This window comes from Plecotus auritus (genome assembly GCF_963455305.1).
Source record: "Plecotus auritus genome assembly, chromosome: 3".
Classification (NCBI taxonomy): Eukaryota; Metazoa; Chordata; class Mammalia; order Chiroptera; family Vespertilionidae; genus Plecotus; species Plecotus auritus.
The window spans coordinates 208,510,178-208,528,814 of NC_137772.1; the positions used below are offsets into that span (position 1 = coordinate 208,510,178).

The 18,637-nt window shown below is 39.6% G+C and overlaps 1 protein-coding gene across 1 annotated transcript in view; it reads left to right on the plus strand.

Moving 5' to 3' along the window:
* CFAP54 (cilia and flagella associated protein 54) overlaps nucleotides 1-18,637 on the plus strand; it is a gene marked incomplete at both ends in the record, with an annotated part of 264,389 nt that overhangs the window by 53,414 nt on the left and 192,338 nt on the right. Inside the window, 2 exon segments of the mRNA XM_080660197.1 lie at nucleotides 14,531-14,707; nucleotides 18,327-18,419. Coding sequence (XP_080516323.1) covers nucleotides 14,531-14,707; nucleotides 18,327-18,419 — 270 coding nt within the window.

The window sequence follows — 18,637 nt, forward strand, 5'->3', positions numbered from 1 at the left end:
TCCAAGTTAAAGGAATGACCAGCACGATGAAGTCCTAGCTGAGATTGAAGTCTGAATTTTTTAGGAGGCACTATAAGCATGGTGGTGGGGCATTATCCTGGGGTGGTATTTTATTTTATTATTTATTTATTTATTATTGGTTAATCCTGACCTGAGGATATTTTTCCATTGATCTTTTAGAAAGAGTGGATGTGAGAGAGACATATTGATTGGTTGCCTCCTGCACACACTGGTCTGGACTGGGGATCCAATCTGCAACCCAAGTACATTCTCTTGACTGGAATCAAACCTGAGACCCTTTGGTGCATGGGCCAATGCTCTAACTACTTAGCACACTGGCCATGGCTTGGTGTGGTATTTTTAGTAGTGGGACAGCAGACTATTTGGAACAGAAGAGTTTTGTATAGGGTTGGATTTTTTCTTTTTTTAAATGAAAGCTCTGTCTTCCTACCACTGAGACTGGGGAACGTACTGGAGATGTGAGAAGTCTGAAGTTTCCACATTCTCCTTGTGCATGTTTTCCTTTTCTTCCTTCCTTCCTTTCTTTTTTCATTAGTATTTATTTATTTTTTAATCTTTATTGTTGAGATTATTACAGATGTCCCTCTTTTTTTCCTTCATTGCCCCCCTCCACCCAGTTCCCACCCGGCCCCAGGCCTTCACCACCCTATTGTCTGTATCCATAGGTAATGCATATATGCATATAAAATCTTTGTTTAGTCTCTTCCTTTCCCCTCACCTCCATTCCCTCTGAGAATCATCAGTCTGTTCCATTTCCATGTCTCTGATTCTATTTTATTCACCAGTATTTTTCTGTTCATTAGATTTCTTATTCACTTATTTTTATATTCAATTGTTGATAGGTATATAATTGTTGCCATTTTGTTGTTAATATTTTTTATCTTTTTCTTTTTCATCTATTTAAAGAATACCCTTCAACATTTCATATAATACTGATTTGGTGGTGATGAACTCCTTTAGTTTCTTCTTGTCCATGAAGTTCTTTATCTGACCTTCAATTTGACAATGGTATGGGCATTCCCTTGTAGGTAACTAACTGCTTTTCTCTTGTTGCTTTTAAGATTCTCTCTTTGTTTTCAGCCCTTGGCATTTTAATGATGATGTGTTTTGGTGTGGTCCTCTTTGGGTTCCTCTTGTTTGGGGTTCTCTGTGCTTCCTGGACTTGTAAGTCTATTTCTTTCACCAGGTAGGGAAGATTTTCTTTCATTATTTCTTCAAATTGGTTTTCAATATCTTGATCTCTCTCTTCTTCTGGCACCCCCATAATGCAAATGTTGGTACGCTTGAAGTTGTCCCAGAGGCTCCTTACATTATCTTCATATTTTTAGATTCTTTTTTTCTTTTTGCTCTTCTGGTTGGGTGTTTTTTGCTAACTCATATTTCAAATCGTTGATTTGATTCTCAGAATCGTCTACTCTACTGTTGAATCCCTGCATATTATTATTTATTTCAGTCACTGTATGTTTAATTTCTGACTGGTCCTTTTCCATTTTTTTGTAGGTTTCTAGCAGATTCTTGAGTAACCTTATACCTGTGTTTTTTTTTGTTTTTTTTTTAAATATATTTTATTGATATTTTACAGAGAGGAAGGGAGAGGGATAGAGAGCTAGAAACATCGATGAGAGAGAAACATCGATCAGCTGCCTCCTGCACACCTCCCACTGGGGATGTGCCCGCAACCAAGGTACATGCCCTTGACCGGAATTGAACCCGGGACCCTTCAGTCGGCAAGCCGACGCTCTATCCACTGAGCCAAAACGGTTTCGGCTGGTTTTGAACTCTATATCCAGTAGTTTGCTTTCTTCCATTTCTTTCATTTGTGATATGTTTCTTTGTCTGCATTTTGGCTGCTTCCCTGTGTTTATTTCTATGTATTGGGTAGAGCTGCTATGTGTCCTTGAGTTGGTAGAGTGGCCTTGTGTAGTAGGTGTTCCATAGGGCCCAGTGGCTCAGCCTCCCCAGTTACCTGAGTTGGGCACTTTAGGTGCACCCATTTATGGGCTGTGAGCACAGTCTTATTATAGTTGAGACTTGATTGCTGTCACTGGGAGGAATTGACCTCCAGGCCAATTGGCTGTGAGGACCAGCTGTGACTACAGTGGGAGAGCTGCTATTCAGGAGACACTCCTATGGAGCAGGACTTGCTTCAGTGCGGCTTTGATGCTCACTGAGTTTGCCCCTTGAGTGTGTCACTTATAGATGTGTAGAGTTGTAATCTGGTATGGTCTGACACTGACCACTGGCTTTTGGGTGTCCAGGGAGGTCCAAAGTCAGCCACTGCCTGGGGCCACTAAGCAGGAGCTACAGAGAGATCTTAAGATTCCTCCTCTTTGTATGGAGTTTAAAAGTACCCAGATGAGGCCCAGCTATGAAGCAAGGCAGGCTGGTGCTGGTGCCGGGTCTTGGGCCTTTTATTGATAGGTTTGGGGCTCCCTTACCCAGTTGTAGCTTGTTTGAGAGATTTTAGCCTGAGCAAGGACAGGCCATTCTTATGCTTGAATGGGGTTGTAAATTGGATGAGGTGGGGTCTTAGGGAATAACCAGGGTGGAGCAACTGCCAGTCAGCCCTGAGACTGGGGAGGTCCCAGCATAGGCACAATGATCCTGCAAGCACCTCCATCTGGAAGAAAGCTGCCCCCGAGTTCCTGCCCCAATACCTGTTCCTCCTCATATGTGTCTGTGATCCCCAGAGCCTTGCCCTGGTGTTGGAGCTCAGAGGAAGAGGGACCTTGTAAGTTCAGTTTGTGGTGCACTTTTTAAGAGGAATAGCTGGGTCTCCATTAGCCTTTGTGTCACTGAGCCCCAATTTGCACTGGTTTTTACAGCCCCCATAGTTCTTACTGCTTATAGGGACTTATTTTCCCAGCTCTGGGACCCTGGGCTGGAGGTCTGGTATGTGGTTGGGACCCCTTGCTCCTCCGCATGGCCTCTGTAGAGATAGACAATCTCCCTCCCAATTAAAAAAGCAGCACATGTGGGTGACAAACCAGCCTGTTTCACGCCCCCACACCTCCTGCCAATCTCAGTGTGCTCTTCTTTACTTCCTCCTCCATTTATTTCTTAAGTGAAAGTATTTTAATTAAGAAAAATTGTAAACATAATGCCCTTTGAGGATAGATTAATTACATGCATTTCGAGACCCCACTTTTTATGAGTCATCCTCCTTAAGGATTTTCACCAACTAGCAAGTATTGAATATTTATTTAGAAGTCCTAAAATCTTCTGCAGCTACCTTTGCTCCTCAGTGGTAGTATTTTTTTTTTTTTAATATTTTATTGATTTTTTACAGACAGGAAGGGAGAGAGATAGAGAGTTAGAAACATCAATGAGAGAGAAACATCGATCAGCTGCCTCCTGCACACCCCCCACCGGGGATGCGCCCGCAACCAAGGTACATGCCCCTGACTGGAATCGAACCCGGGACCCTTCAGTCCGCAAGCCGACGCTCTATCCACTGAGCCAAACCCGTCAGGGCAGTGGTAGTATTTTTTTATCGAGTGTTAAGGCTTAATGATCAGTCCTCAGAGTACAATGATATTATGGCTCAAATGATTGCCAAACTTTCTTTCCTTAAAAAATATAAATAAATTTCTTTCCCTTGGCAATTATTTTGTGCTGGGGCATATTACAGAATGTTTTACATTATTATGATCTTGTAATTAAGTTACCCCAAATCAGTAACTGATTTGTCACCCGATATAAAATGGTTTGAAAAGCCCAAGTCTTTTCAGAACTCTTAAATAATTCATACCCTTTTTTAGTTTTTCAAAAGTATCCTGACCTTGTGGAGCTGGATAATCTCATCGGGTGTCTGTTTTATTACAAATTAATTAAAGGTGGACAAACTTGTTGCCATGAATGAGGGACAAACCTTCCTAGTTCACGGTTAGCTTTCCAAATGAGATGAAATTTTTCTTGATTATGGGTTACTTATTTTTCCCATTTTCCTGTCTTGATTATTTGACTTCTGGGAGTTTATATTGGCTTTTTACACATTATACCTCAGATTTATTTTAATGAATTGCACCTAGAATCATTTGAGATGTCCTTGATCTTCTACTTCTGATCAAATAGAACAGTCATTGTGTGGCTTATCATCATTGCCTTTGGAGCCCACCCACTGAGTATTCAACATCTTTGCAGATGGGATTTCTCATTGGGAAGAGGCAGGACCACTCCTGCATCCATGTGCTAAATGTTACCAGGGCAGGGTTGTTTACTGTTGCTTTTTGTTCAGCCTACATTTCTCCTTCTGAACATCACCTCTTGAGTAATTTCTTCTTCCCACTAGATATAATCAGGTGGGACTTTTTCAGGGGCTTTCTTCTCTGCTGGCCCTGATGAGGACGAGTGATGCAAGCTGGGCCAATTCGTTGCTACCTTTTTGGAATCTGAATCTTGAGCAGAGGAATAAAAAGATTAAAACTAGTTGGTGTTCATTCATTCTAATGCGTGTGTCCTGATCAGACAATTATAGTTTTGTTCTGTAGACCCTCCTATCTTTGTGGGCCTGTTTTGGTCCAAGCCTGGTTTTCCTGTTGCTTCTGTTGCAAAGAACCCCAAATGATGCATCTAATTTTCTCCTAATATTATTTGTTGGAATTTAAACAAATAGATAGTTGAGATGATCTTAGCAGTTACAAATTCCAGTAATAATGCTTCAACTTTAAGCAAAGGAACATTATGAGTTAGCATATTTATTTTTATAATTGACATGAACTCTAATTTTATGGTCCTATTTTGAAACCACAACTAATGAAGAAGCCACTAGAAGTTCTAATAACTCCTGCTTTTAATATTTCCTAAATTTGTATCTTGAGGTCCCCTAACTACCACTCTGTTAACTATGATAGCAGTAATTGGATTACTGAGCATAATTGTTTTTCTTATTTTACTAGAGGCCTGGTGCACAAAATTCGTGCATGGGGGGGTGTCCCCTCAGCCCAGCCTGCACCCTCTCCAATCTGGGACCCCTTGGGGGATGTCCAACTGCCAGTTTAGGCCCGATCCTCGGATCGGGCCTAAACTGGCAGTTGGACATCCCTCTCACAATCCTGGACCGCTGGCTCCTAATTGCTCACCTGCCTGCCTGATCACCCCTAACTGCGCCCCCTGCCAGCCTGATTGCCCTTCACTGCCTCTGTGTGCCGGCCTAATTACCCCTAACTGCCTCCCTTGCCAGCCTGGTCACCCCTAACTGCCCCCTGCTGCTGGCCAGGTTGCCCCAACTGCCCCTGCTGCCGGCCTGGTCGCCCCACACAGCCTGCTTGTTCAGTCGTTTGGTCGTCCCTCACTAACCCCCCTGCCGGCCTGGTTGTGGGCAACCGTCTTTTGAGGGTGTGAGGGTCAATTTGCATATTACCTCTTTATTATATAGGATAGCATTTTAGTCAAAGCAATTCTATTTGTGTTTTTGTTTTTGCAGGGGAAGAATATATGTGAACTAATTTCTTTTTTCACAGATCTTTTCAGCTCTTTTTAATTACTCCGTGCTGAAGTATTCCTCATAAAGAGCAAACCTTTTATGATTCTGAGCCCTCCCATGGTATCATATTTTGACCTCCAGGCTTTAAACTACTGACAGAGATTTAAGCATTCTATCTAATAAAAGAGAAACATGCAAATTGACCGTACCTACACTATACCCACAAGCCACGCCCACCAGCCAATCAGGAGTGAGTATGCAAATTAACCCAACAAATATGGCAGTGGCCACAGAGCTGGAGCAAGCAGGAGGCTTGGGTTGCCCCCAGTGATGGAGGAAGCCAAGCTTCTTGCCCACCCTGGCTGGCCCTGGCCTCCGCTCAAGGCTACAAAGTTTCAATTATAGAAGATAAATAAATCCCAACAAAAATGGCGGCAGCCACAGAGCTGGAGAGAGCAGGAGGCTTGGGTTGCCACTGGCGATAGAGAAAGCCAAGCTTCCCACCCGCCCTGGCCTGCCCTGGCCTCCGCTCAAGGCTACAAAGTTTCAATTATAGAAGATAAATAAATCCCAGATACCAGGGCCTCCGCTTGGGTAGCCAGGGGTCATGGCCGGCCTGCAAACTACCACAGGCCCCTCGCCTAGGCCGCCCCATGCCCCACCCTGATCCAGGACACCCTTCAGGGCAAACCAGCCAGCTCCCACCCGTGCACCAGGCCTCTATGCTATCTAATAAAAGAGTAATATGCAAATTGACCATCACTCCAACACACAAGATGGCTGCCCCAATGTGGTCAAAGATCCTGACCCCATGTGGACACAAGATGGCCACCACAAGATGGCCAGCAGGGGAGAGAAGTTAGGAGGGACCAGGCCTACAAGGGAGGGCAGTTGTGGGTGATCAGGCCAACAGGGGAGGGCAGTTGGGAGGGACCAGGCCTGCAAAGGAGAGAAGTTGGGGCGATCAAGCCTGCGGGGGAGGGCAGTTAGTGGTGACCAGGCTGGCAGAGGAGGGAAGTTGTGGGCAACTGGGCCTGCAGGGAAGGGCAGTTGGGGGAGACTCAGGCCTGCAGGGGAGGGCAGTTAGGGGTGACCAGGCCTTCAGAGGAGGGCAGTTAGGGGTGACTAGGCCTGCAGGGGAGGGCAGTTAGGGGCAATCAGGCTGGCAGGGGATCAGTTAGCCATCAATCAGTCTGGCAAGGGAGTGGTTAGGGTGTGATCAGGCTGGCAGGCAGAAGTGGTTAGGGGCAATCAAGAAGGTAGGAAGGCAAGCAGTTGGGAGCCAGCAGTCCTGGATTGTGAGAGGGATGTCCGACACTGCCCATTTAGGCCCGATCCTACTGGGATTGGGCCTAAACAGGCAGCCAGACATCCCTCGAGGGGTGCCAGATTGGAGAGGGTGCAGGCTGGGCTGAGGGACACACCCCCCCATGCACGAATTTCATGCACCGGGCCTCTAGTGTTTACATATTAGGTTTCCCCCCTTTTTAAAACATTTTAAGGGTATTGTACAGGCAAGTTCAGTAGGTTGCCTTTCTGATGAAGACAGTATAGCATAATGCTTAGGAGTATAGGGTCTTGGATTAGAGTTTTGATCTGCCACAGACTAGCTGTATGACTTAAATCAAGTTTACTTATGCTCTCTTAACTTTCAATTTCTTCATCTGTAAAATGTGGGAGTTCTAGGAAGATTAAATGAAATAATGCACATTTAATGCTTAGTATTTGGCACAGAGTAAACAGTCAATATTATTAGCCAATATTATTATTACTAGAGGCCTGGTGCATGAAATTCGTGCATGGGGGGGGTCCCTCAGCCCAGCCTTAACCCTCACAATCCAGGACCACTGGCTCTTAACCACTCACCTGCCTGCCTGATCGCCCCTAACCACCTCTGTCTGCCTGCCTGATTACCACTAACTGCTCCCCTGCCGGCCTGATCGTCCCTAACTGCTCCCCTGCTGGCTGATCGCCTCTAACCACCTCTGCCTCGGCCTTGCACCCAGGACCCAGGATTTCCTCCTCCAGTCGGCCGCAGGCACCTGGGACCCAGGCCGGCCACAGCCACAGGGGACCGTGGGTGGGAAGCTTTTCTCCCTCTCCTGGGCTGCAGGCGCTGGCACCCGGGACCATGGGGTGGTCAGCTTTTCTCCCTCTCCTAGGCTGCAGCTGCAGGCGCTGGTGGCCGGGACCATGGGGCGGGTGGCTTTTCTCCCTCCTGGTTTCGCCCAGGCCTGGCTTTGTCAGAAAGGAGGTCCGGATGGTCGTCTGGAAGACATCCAGTCTAACCAGCATATCACCCTTTTATTAGTATAGATTACTACTACTCTATCTCCCACTTCAAGCACTCTGGAAAGTCCTGTTTTGTCACATCAGAATTATTTTTGGTGCTCTAGGCATATTTTTCTCTATCAAACTACACATTTTTTCTGTATTTTCTCTTATACCTTTCCTATAAATTGCATATTTTATTCTAAGCAATATTTCTTCCCAGGATTCTTAGATATGAGTTAATGTACTTTTCATCTCCTTCTGAAATATACATAATAGTGTTAAGAACTCAGACTATACCTCAGGGAGATCTACTAGGCAACTAGTAAATATGGCACTTTATCATTGCAGTTTTTTGATAGTTGTTTCCGTATGTCTTAATCATGTCCTTGAAGATTGCTCTATATCTTCCTACAAGTGTTTTGCTGCAGTATGGGTGTTAAGCTGTCATCAAATGTATTTGTCAACCTGTCCTCAAAAACATTGAATAAGTTCTGAAAAGAGGCAGATCTCAGTTTCTGTGATGGAAACTATAGGCAGAGAGATTTTATTTAGTCAACAATATTTTGGACTTCAGTGGTATTATTTTGGGGCACATTGCAGCACAAACCCCGTTAAAAAAAACCACTCAGAACTTCCTTCCTTTGTGAATGGGTATAGGAGCCTCTTTCCATTGAGGTTCTGGTGGCTGATTCCTTTCCTGTGATAGGTAAAGACTCATTTCTTCTTTCAAGCTTAGTAAGGCCTCTGATTTGGCAGGCACTGTGCTAGACAGTGAGGATATAGCAGTGAGGATATAGTTATTTTTCATTGTTTGCCATGTCATGGAAAACCCATTTCCTCTTGACCTCTGATTAGGGAATTGTCTATATTTCAGAGCTGCAATACTTTGGTGTTCTAGATCCTTGCTGTTATAGGCCATATTCAAGTTCACATTGATAACACTTTCACAACTGATTAGAGCTAGCTTCATGAGAATTTTTCTTTCTTGATTTTTTGGGACTTTGTCTCTGATGATATTTCCTCCTTTCTATCTGAGAAACCCCCTTTAGAAAGCCCCTAGTCACTTTCTCATAAATGGAATCTTATTAGCAGCTTAATGATTTGGTTCACTAAATTAGGATGTTAATTTCTAACTATCATTAGGGTTTACTTTGAGTCCTATTATAGAATTGATCTGATTTACCTAAATCAAAGACTTTGTTTTAGATTTTTCTTCTATCACCTTTCAATTAAACTGTGATATTTTTATTAACACTTCAATATTTTTATTAACCTACTTCAAATCAGGCCATGGGATTATGAATGAGGTATAATAAAGTTAAAATTGATCAAGACTTAATCAGAACATTTTAAACATGATTTCTTAGAATGCATTACAGTATAGATTATCCTCCTCTGTCATAATTTCATATATATTTCATTCAGAACACAATTATTGAACCTAAAGAGATAAATAAAACACTGTCCTTGTCACTAAGACACTCATTATTTAGAGAGTATGGACAGTCATGTCCACAGGTGCCTTATTGCATAATACTTACTAACATAAAGATTGTGTGAAATGAAGGGAATGAGTACCTAAATCATGGGACTTATCTTGGAAGAAGTCAGCGGAGGAGATGTGTGAATGTGTCTTGAAACACAGAAGAGGGTGTAAAATCCTCCAAGAAGAGGAAAATGCAGGGGCAAAGGCGTATTAGAGGCACAAAAGAATATAGAATTATCTGGGAATGAGTGACTTTTTTTTTCTCTTATGGTTTTGGAGGTTAGGTTGGACAGGGTGGTAGCTATGGGAGGAGAAAAGAGTACAGGGGGAGAAAAGACTGGAAAATATAGTTGTAATCAGAATAAAAAGGGCTGTGGAGGAGTTTGCACTGTAACCAGTATGGAGGAGCCATTGATGAGCTAGGCAACTGAAGGTTTAAGAGCCTCTGAGAGGAAGGGCAGGAGGCTGATCTACTCATCTAAATCAGTGGTTCCCAGTCCTTGCTGCACTTCAGAATTATCCTTGGCATTTGTTAACAATAGATGGTCAAGCTGCGCTGCCGGTGATTTTTATTAAGTGGGTTTAGAGTAGGGACAGACTATCTTAACTTTTAAATAAACTTCATAGATGATACTGATCAACAGCCAAGTTTGAGAAATGTATGTGTGATAGCCCATGGCAGGAAGTTTAAAAAGATCTCACTTGGGTTCACGGTTATGCAGGGAAAAGCTGCTAGTGTCAAGTCAGAAGATGCTCATTTCCAGCTGGTTCAGCTGAGCATGAACTGCTGAGGCAAATTTTGGGAATAAATGTAGAAATCCCAGAGCAGTTGATTAGTCAACTAAGATGGAGTCAAAGGCAGTCTGTGTTAATACCACGGCCAGTGAGCCAGTGGTGCTGGTATATTTTCAGGCTCCAAACATAATCCAGAGGAAGGAAATGTCTCCAGACTTTTAAGGCATCGGTCCCTTTCCTTATGCTGCATAACTTTCCTTAGGCTGATTTTACTTGTCCTTTTGCAACCTGAATAATCATAGTCTCCGCAGCCTGCGATGCAAATGAAGGCACATGAACATTTAATCTTCAAAGTGTAATAGATTTTTTAAAGTTCTCACCTGAGGATATATTTTTATTGATTTTCAGAGAGGGAGAGGGGGAGGAAGACGGAGAAAGAGAGAGAGAGACAGAAATATCAATATGTGAGATACATTTATCGGTTGCCTCCTGTAAGCACCTCGGGCTAGGGATCAAACCTTCAACCTAGGTATGTGCCCTGACTGGGAATCGAACCCACCACCTTTGTTGTATGGGACAATGCCCCAACCAACTGAGCCACTTGGCCAGGGCCAAAATATAATAGATTTTATTTCCCTTCTGTTCAACTAGGAACTTCTTCCCTCAAAATTTTCCCACAGTTATCTGGGGAACCTACTTCCCTTGTTCAACTCTGGTCTCTTTCTTATCAAGCTTCCACCAGTTGTTGCCTTTCCAGGGAGCCCTGCTCTGTGGGCACATCTGCCTTCTCAGAGGGCCAAGGCTGGCCTGTGGTCTGTGGCAGAGGGTGGATAGGGGAATGAGCCTCTGCCCAGCCCTGTGCTGGTTGCGTCCTCTGGGCTGAACTGGAACTTGACTCTCTCATAGTCTTTTATGACACAGTCCCTTCGACTTCTGGCCCTTACCATTTTTCTATCCATTTTCTTCATCCCGCCCCCCCCCCCCCCCCGCCCCCAGTTTGATCCAATGAGTGAAAAAGTGGAGATAATGGAGGGTAACAGATGCCATCTCCCTGATTGATCGACTGACTCATTCATTCTGTGATGCAACAGTTACACCAAGCACCATGTGTACATAAATTAGCTTTTGCCTGGCTAGCATGGCTCAGTGGCTGAGCATCAAACTATGAACCAGGAGGTCACGGTTCGAATCCTGGTCCATGCCTGGGTTGCAGGCTTAATTTCCGGGGGCGGGAGGGGAGGCGTGCAGGAGGCAACTGATCAATGATTCTCTCTCATCATTGATGTTTCTATCTTTCTTCCCCTCTTCCTTCCTCTCTGAAATCAATAAAAATATATTTAAACAAGTAGCTTTTGATTGTAAACATGTATGGTCTCTGGCACGTAGGCTCTGGAAGCATAGTTATCATTAATCACCCTTCTCACAAGAAGGAACGGTTGTCCTGTGCAGATGGCTAAGGCTCCTGAACTGCAAGTGTAGGAAAATGTTCAAGGTCTCCTGGCACAGAATAAGTGGAATTAATACACCATGTATTACTAGAGATAAATTTTAATCGTGACTAATGATTTTAGACCTTATGTCCACCATTTCTAATAAAAAATGAGAAGTTAATTCTGACCTTAGTTTAGGCCAAGCTTCATTATTTTAGGGAAAAAGTATGATGCTACAGTTTTATAGTCTGCACTCCCATAAGGAATGGATTTACCCACTTAGCTTTAAATATCACTCTGATGCTTATGACTCCCAGATCCTATCTCCAGTCTTATCCTTTCTTTTGAGCTTGAGTCCAGCTTTCCAAATTAAAGCTTTAAACTCATCATGTCTTCTGTAGGGGAAATAGCACCGGTTTTTGTATCTAAGAGAAGTGCATTTGGCATTTGGTGGACATTTTGTCTCCTCATCCTCAGGATTTTCTTTCTGATGTTTATTAAATTTGCTAGAACTTTCAGAATAAAAAGGAATAGTGGCATTCTGTTTCCTCCTGGATGTTATTGATGATTCTTTTAGTGCTTCACAATTTTCTCTGTTGGCTAAAATTAGTATTTTTTCTCCTGCTTAAAGAAAGAGCTTTCTGAGTTTATTGAGCTTTGCCTCCCACCCCCAGCTTTATTGAGTATAATTGACTAATGAAATTGTAATATATTTAGAATGTACAATGTGATTATTTGATATATTTATTGTGAAATGATTACCAGTCAGGCTAATTAACACATTTATCACCTCACATGGTTACTTTTATTGTGTGTGTGTGAGAACTCTTAAAATCTATTATTTCATAAATTTCAAGTATTCAGTACAGTATTATGAACTATAGTCACCATGCTGTACGTTAGATCTTTAAAACTTATTTCATTTTATAACTGAAAGTTTGTGTCCTTGACCAGCATCTCACTTTTCCCCAATTTTACTTCGTCCTTTATGATTTGGGTGTTTTTTATTTCCTTTTCTTTTCTGATTGTTGTGGCTAAGATATCCAGTACCATGTTGAATAGGAGTGATAAGAGTGGGCACCCTTGTCATATTCCTGATCTTAAAGGGAACACTTTAAATCTTTCACCATTGATATGATGTTAGCAGTGTGTTTGTTATATATGGCCTTTATTATGTTGAGGTATGTTCTTTCGTATGCAATTTGTTGAGAGGTTTTTATCATAACAGGATGTTGAATTTTGTCAAATTTTGTTTGGGCTCTACTGAAATGATAATTTTTTTTTCATTTTGTTAACGTGTTGTATTGCATTTATTGGTTTGAATCATATTTATATTGAACTATCCTTGAATCCCAGGAGTAAGTTCTGCTTAATCACTGTATATGATTCTTTCAATATACTGTAAAATATGGTTTGCAAATGTTTTGTTAAGGATTTTTACATCTATGTTCATCAGGAATATTGGTCTGTAATTTTCTTCTAGTGTCCTTTTCTGGTTTTAGTATCAGGGTAATGCCAACCTTGTAAAATCAATTTGGAAATGTCCCTTCTCTTCAAGTTTTTGGAAGAGTTTGAGAAGGGTTGGCGTTAATTATTCTTTACATTTTTGGTAGAATTCACTAGTGAAACTATCTGGTTCTGTGCTTTTCTTTAGTGGGAGGTTTTTTTATTACTGACCATTTTCTTACTTGTTATTGGTCTTTTCGTATTTTCTATTTCTTCATGATTCAGTATTATACTGTTAGAAGATTGCTCTGTGTTTTAAGTGCAGTCATGTTTCAGATTTAGTTATCAAAAGTTATAATAAATTTGTAAAATTATTCAAGAAGCTATCTATCTCTGTAGTTAGAAAATTTTAAAATGGCATAGGAATTATTAGTTTCTTGTTATCTGAAATATTTTCAAATGAAATTGGTTGAGCCTGACACTTTTGTGGGAAGTACTTTTTTGGATATATTTTCTAGTTTCTTCCATCATTATTCATGTGTTCAAGTTTTCTGTTTCTTGAGTCAGTTTGCTGATTTTATACTTTCATCCTCAGTGACCAATAATGTAAACCTTTTCATGGGCTTATTGGCCATTTGTGTATCTTCTTTGGAAAAATGTTCTTTCAAAACCTTTGTCCATTTTCAGTGGGATTGTTTGTTGTTTTATATGAATTTATAATAGTTTTTATATATCCTAAATGCAGGCCTCTTATCAGATGTAAGATTTGTAAATATTTTGTCTCATTCTGTCAATTGTCTTTTCACTTTTCTGATGGTATCATTTGAAGCTTTTAATTTTGATGAAGTCCTAATCCCAGGTCTTGAAGATTTGATCCATTTTATTCTAAGAATATTGTTTTGGCTTTCTCACTTGGATCTGTAACTAATTTTGAGTTAATATTTGTATTTGGTGTGATGTAGGGGTCCATGTAAATGTCTACTGTAATTGTCCCAGCACTATCTGTTGGAAAGGCTGTTTCTTCTCTGTCATCCATTGAATTTGAATGTTTGCATAGGTTTCTGCTTTGGAGCTCAATTAGAGTGCTCTTGCCTTTTAATTTAGAAGAGGCGTTTAACCCATTTACATGTATTATGATTGCTTATATATTTAGTCTTATTTTGAATATCATTTAGGTCTTCTGGTTTCTCTGTTTTCCTTCTTTTGATTGCCTTTCAGGTATACAGAATAAGCGTTTTTAACTGTTTTATTTCTTCTTGCTAAGAGGAAGAAATTCAATAATATTCATTTAAAAACCACATATACCAATAGTGTCATTGCTTGAGAGTTATATTTCAAGTTGCAGTAAGAGTAGGTGTACAGTTCACTGGTATAAATGTAGATGATTGTATAATGAACTTTTTAAGAACAATGAAATATGATGATAGATATTCAGAAGGTTTGATAAAAAAATGAAATGTCTCATATTAAATATAATGATAAATTAGACATATATATGACACTACTGCCTTATTTAATAACTATTTTTTTACTTAGCCTTATTTAGTAGCTATTTTTTTTAATTTCTGCAAGATCACTTAGTGCTTGAAATATGTATACCACCAAGACTCAAAGAACTGTATATAACAAGATAGTGTTATTTAACATCACTACAAATATAAGTGAAATTAAAGCTCTTGAAATATATTTTTCTGTTTTCACACCTTATTATAGGAAGCATATTCTTTAATTGAGAAGGTTGAAGTAGAACAAAATGCTCAATATTTGTATCGGAAAAATATGGAAAGTTCAAAAAAAAAGAAAAGCAGAATCCCTCCTCCACCTATCCTGCTATCCCGAACTCATTGTTCTGTGACATTGAAACCTGCTCCATTTATTTCAGATGTTAAGGTATGCTGTCCACTATGATCTTTACTTAAAGGCAAAGCAGCATAAGTACTTTTATGACTATAATGATTGATACTTTTATTGCTTTTAGGGCCTGACTAGTCTTATTTATAAGCACCGAACACTGGATTAATATTCTGTTGTAGTAATTGTACTTAGTTTCATCATGATCTTTTCATTTTTATGCTGTTTCTCTTTATGCTCTTTATAGTCCTGCTATACCCACATATATAGTAAATAGAAACAGTAGAGAAGCATTTGTAAGTATCTTCGTCACCATGACATACTAGTAGTCATATGCTGACATTCTAGTGTGACAGTTGAAGAGGATAGATGTTACTCTCAGAGCCAATGATGGAGATGAAATTTGGGGATGGTGAATTGAGTGGTTCTTTCCAAAGTTCCTCCAAGAAGATGGGGATGCTTTTAATACAAACATACAAATGACAGTTCCAGCTATATTTTAAGTCATACATTTTTATGTATTTATTGAAGAATGTGCTCTTTTTTCCATCCCCAATGCCTTGGACCTCAGCCTAAATGTTACTATAACTTGAGATTTTAGTTTCCTCAAAAACATTTGGTTCTACCTAATTTATATTTTAAATATTACCTTTTCCTCTTTTGGATGATCAACAACATTCTCTTGGATGTTATATAAAAAATAAAGTGTGTCTTTGATTCTCTTTAGGATGGCCGCTTGAGCTTACATTGACTTGGTATAGTGGGAAGGGCATGGGCTTTAAAGTCAGATGCAAGATTAACAATTCCAGCTCCACCTGCTAGCAGTAAGACTCTCTAGGAAATCTGATTATACTTCCTGAGGTGTTTTGTTGTGCTTTCATTTGTAAAATATGTCTACTGTGAAAATTAAATGAAGTATTATATAATACTCTTGGTATATTAACTTTTCCCCTTATATCTTATTAAATATATGTAGTAAAGTTTGCTAAAAGTAATTAATGATGTAACCACGATTACATGATTTAATTTTTATTTTTTAATAAATTGGTTCCAATAAGCATTGAGTATCTACCATGTATCAAGCAGTGTAAGGTAATTGAGGTATAAAAATAAACACAAACAAAATATGGTTCTAGTCTTTGAGGAGCTTTAGACTGATGATGGTAGGTGGACATCAGTGAGAAGTAATACCGTCTTCCCAATGCTTTATAATTGAGGGAATAGAAGTATCGTCAGTCTTACATCTAACTGCACTATAATAAATGCATTATTCCAATTGCTAGCCATTTTAAAGTTCAACTTTGGATTTTTCTGGATCTGTTGAAAGAATAGGGATTTTAGAAATTTAGTGCAGAAATAAGACTGGATGATTTACCAAGATATTTTTATTTTCAAATGTTTTGGTTTATTTTACCAAAATCTTATTTTTTATGTATTTCAAATTAGTGACTAGTTTATTTCATAATGCTTAGAAATAGAAAGACATGCGTTCCATATTTAACTGTAGTTGTTGGACTTATCACTTAGCACTTTATGTTAAGTTTTTTTAAAAAATATATATTTTTTACTGATTTGAGAGAGGAAGGGAGAGGGTGAGATAGAAGCATCATTGATGAGAGAGAATCATTGATCGGCTGCCTCCTGTATGCCCCACACTGGGGATTGAGCCCGCAACCCAGGCATATGCCTTGACCGGGAATCAAACTGTGACCTCCTGGTTCATTAGTCAACACTCAAACGCTGAGCCACGCTGGCCGAGCCACATTATATTAAGTTTATGTATGTAATACATAAGCAGAGTTGTGTACTCTACGAAATTACCTTCTGCTTCCTACTGAGCAGCACTAGATGGTGCTATGGGCTTAAATACATTTACTGGTTTGAGGATTCAGCCATCTTTTGTTTGATCAAAATCACTGTTAAGGTATTGGTTTCATTATAATCTGTTTTAATAGTTGAAACTGCTGATGCTATTTATACACGTTTACTTCTGAAGTTTAATGATGAAGTGATGATTTATTTATGGTGTCATTACTCTTATGTAGATTCTAATCACACATTGCTTCTTATAAGTAATTATATAAACTAAGATGTTTTCATCTGTGGAACAAAATATAAAGCCTGCTTATAAATATGCTTTTAGAGAGAATTTTACCCTTCAAATTCTGGTTGATAAATAGAGCTTAGCTTAGAGCAATAATGGTCTAAATCATAAAAATAAACTTTCTATTTTTCCTCTTTACGAAAAAAAGCACATTTTTTGCATGGGTGGTCAAGGAAAGTTAGTTTCTCATTTTTGTGTGAGATGCATCTGATTTCTTTTCCCATCCTCCAGCTTCCAAGTTCCTTCAGGGCTCTCTGTCCTTAGAGTTCTCCTGCCTTTGTATATGGCTCCTTAATCACTTGAGAAATTTTTTTTGGGAAATACAAAGGTTTGGCCACCTGCACCAGAAATTCTTATTCACTGAGGCCATGCAGGCTTGGGTGTATGTTATTTTTTTAAATGGTTGATTCTTTACAAAGCGTATTTTAAAAAGTGATTCTGCTGCATAGTCTGAGTTGAGAACTACTTGTACAGACAAGACACAATTAGGATTTTTCTGTTGACCCAGAAGAGATAGCAGGCTAAGCTATGAGAAGCCTTTGCTTCTTAGAGAAATTTACATTTCGCTTGTCATCCAGTTCCCTTGTAATTTAGGAGTTGAGATGTTGTGAAGTGGAATCTATGGGGAAAAGGGAATGCCACAATGATGACAATTCCTCTGTTCTTAACCCCTGGTCAGTATGGCTCCTAATAATGCTGGTCCCTAGGTATCAACTTGCTCCCTTTCCTTATAGTGAGAATAGTCCATTACAATAAAGGATTTCCATTATTTTGACATTTTGGCAGAAGGGCCATTGTCTAGGCATGTAATCAAGTTTAAGTTTGGTCTTTTTAGTAGAATATGCATTTTGCTTCTGGTTCTGCCTATATTTAAGAATTATCAAAAGGATATCAGAAAATGCATGCACTGGAGAAAAAAATTACCCATAATCTTACCACTTTATTACCCCAAATCTACCACTATTCTTACTTAGGAACATTTTCTTCCAGGCTTTTTTTTTTTTAACATGTATTTTTATATTTTACATTAAATACTATAATTTAGTATCTTCTTTTTCCACTTACTTTTTTGTCATATATTAGTTAATAAAATATGAAAATCATTCCAGTGTTGGTCTTTTTCCCCATCAAGATTAAGTCATTTTTGGAGTCACTCCCTAACACTGTCTGACCTTGGGCCAGTTACTAAACATCTCTGTGTCTTCATTTTCTGTAAAGCAAAATGACAAGAGTGATCCCAACTGATAGTGATGTTGTGAATATTAGAAAGCATATGTAAATTTCCTAGCAACACTCAGCATGTAGGAACTGCTCAGTTAGTGGTAGTTAAAATAATTAATAATGAATAATATTTTAATATGGTTAGTCCCACATAAACTAGCCTATATTTGCCTTTTTTAAAAAAGATTAAACCTACGTACTTGTGTAAATCTGGATACCATGTTTTAAAGCTTGCATAGTTACATTTTCATCCCTTTGCCACATCCTGATAAAGGAAATTGAATGCCTTGTTAAACAGACTACAGATGCTGGGCTTGTCTCTCTCCTCGGCAGGTGTCGTGGTACTGCATTTTGGGCTGCAAAGCAGAAGGGAGCCATGGAAAAGTGAGACTAAACAATAATCGTCTTCCAAATTCAGGAGAGGCGGTATGTCGAATGAAAAAACACACACAAAAACATCTCTAACTGTCAAGAAATCTTACCAAACATCTCATTTCATGATGATTTTTTTCCCTTATGAAGTCATTATCATTTCAGTGAATTTCTCTAATTTCAACTTAAGTCTGACTAAAATCTAACAGTAAATGAAAAGAGGTTTTTTTTTACATGTAAGGTTTACTTAACTATATACTTAAATTTATATT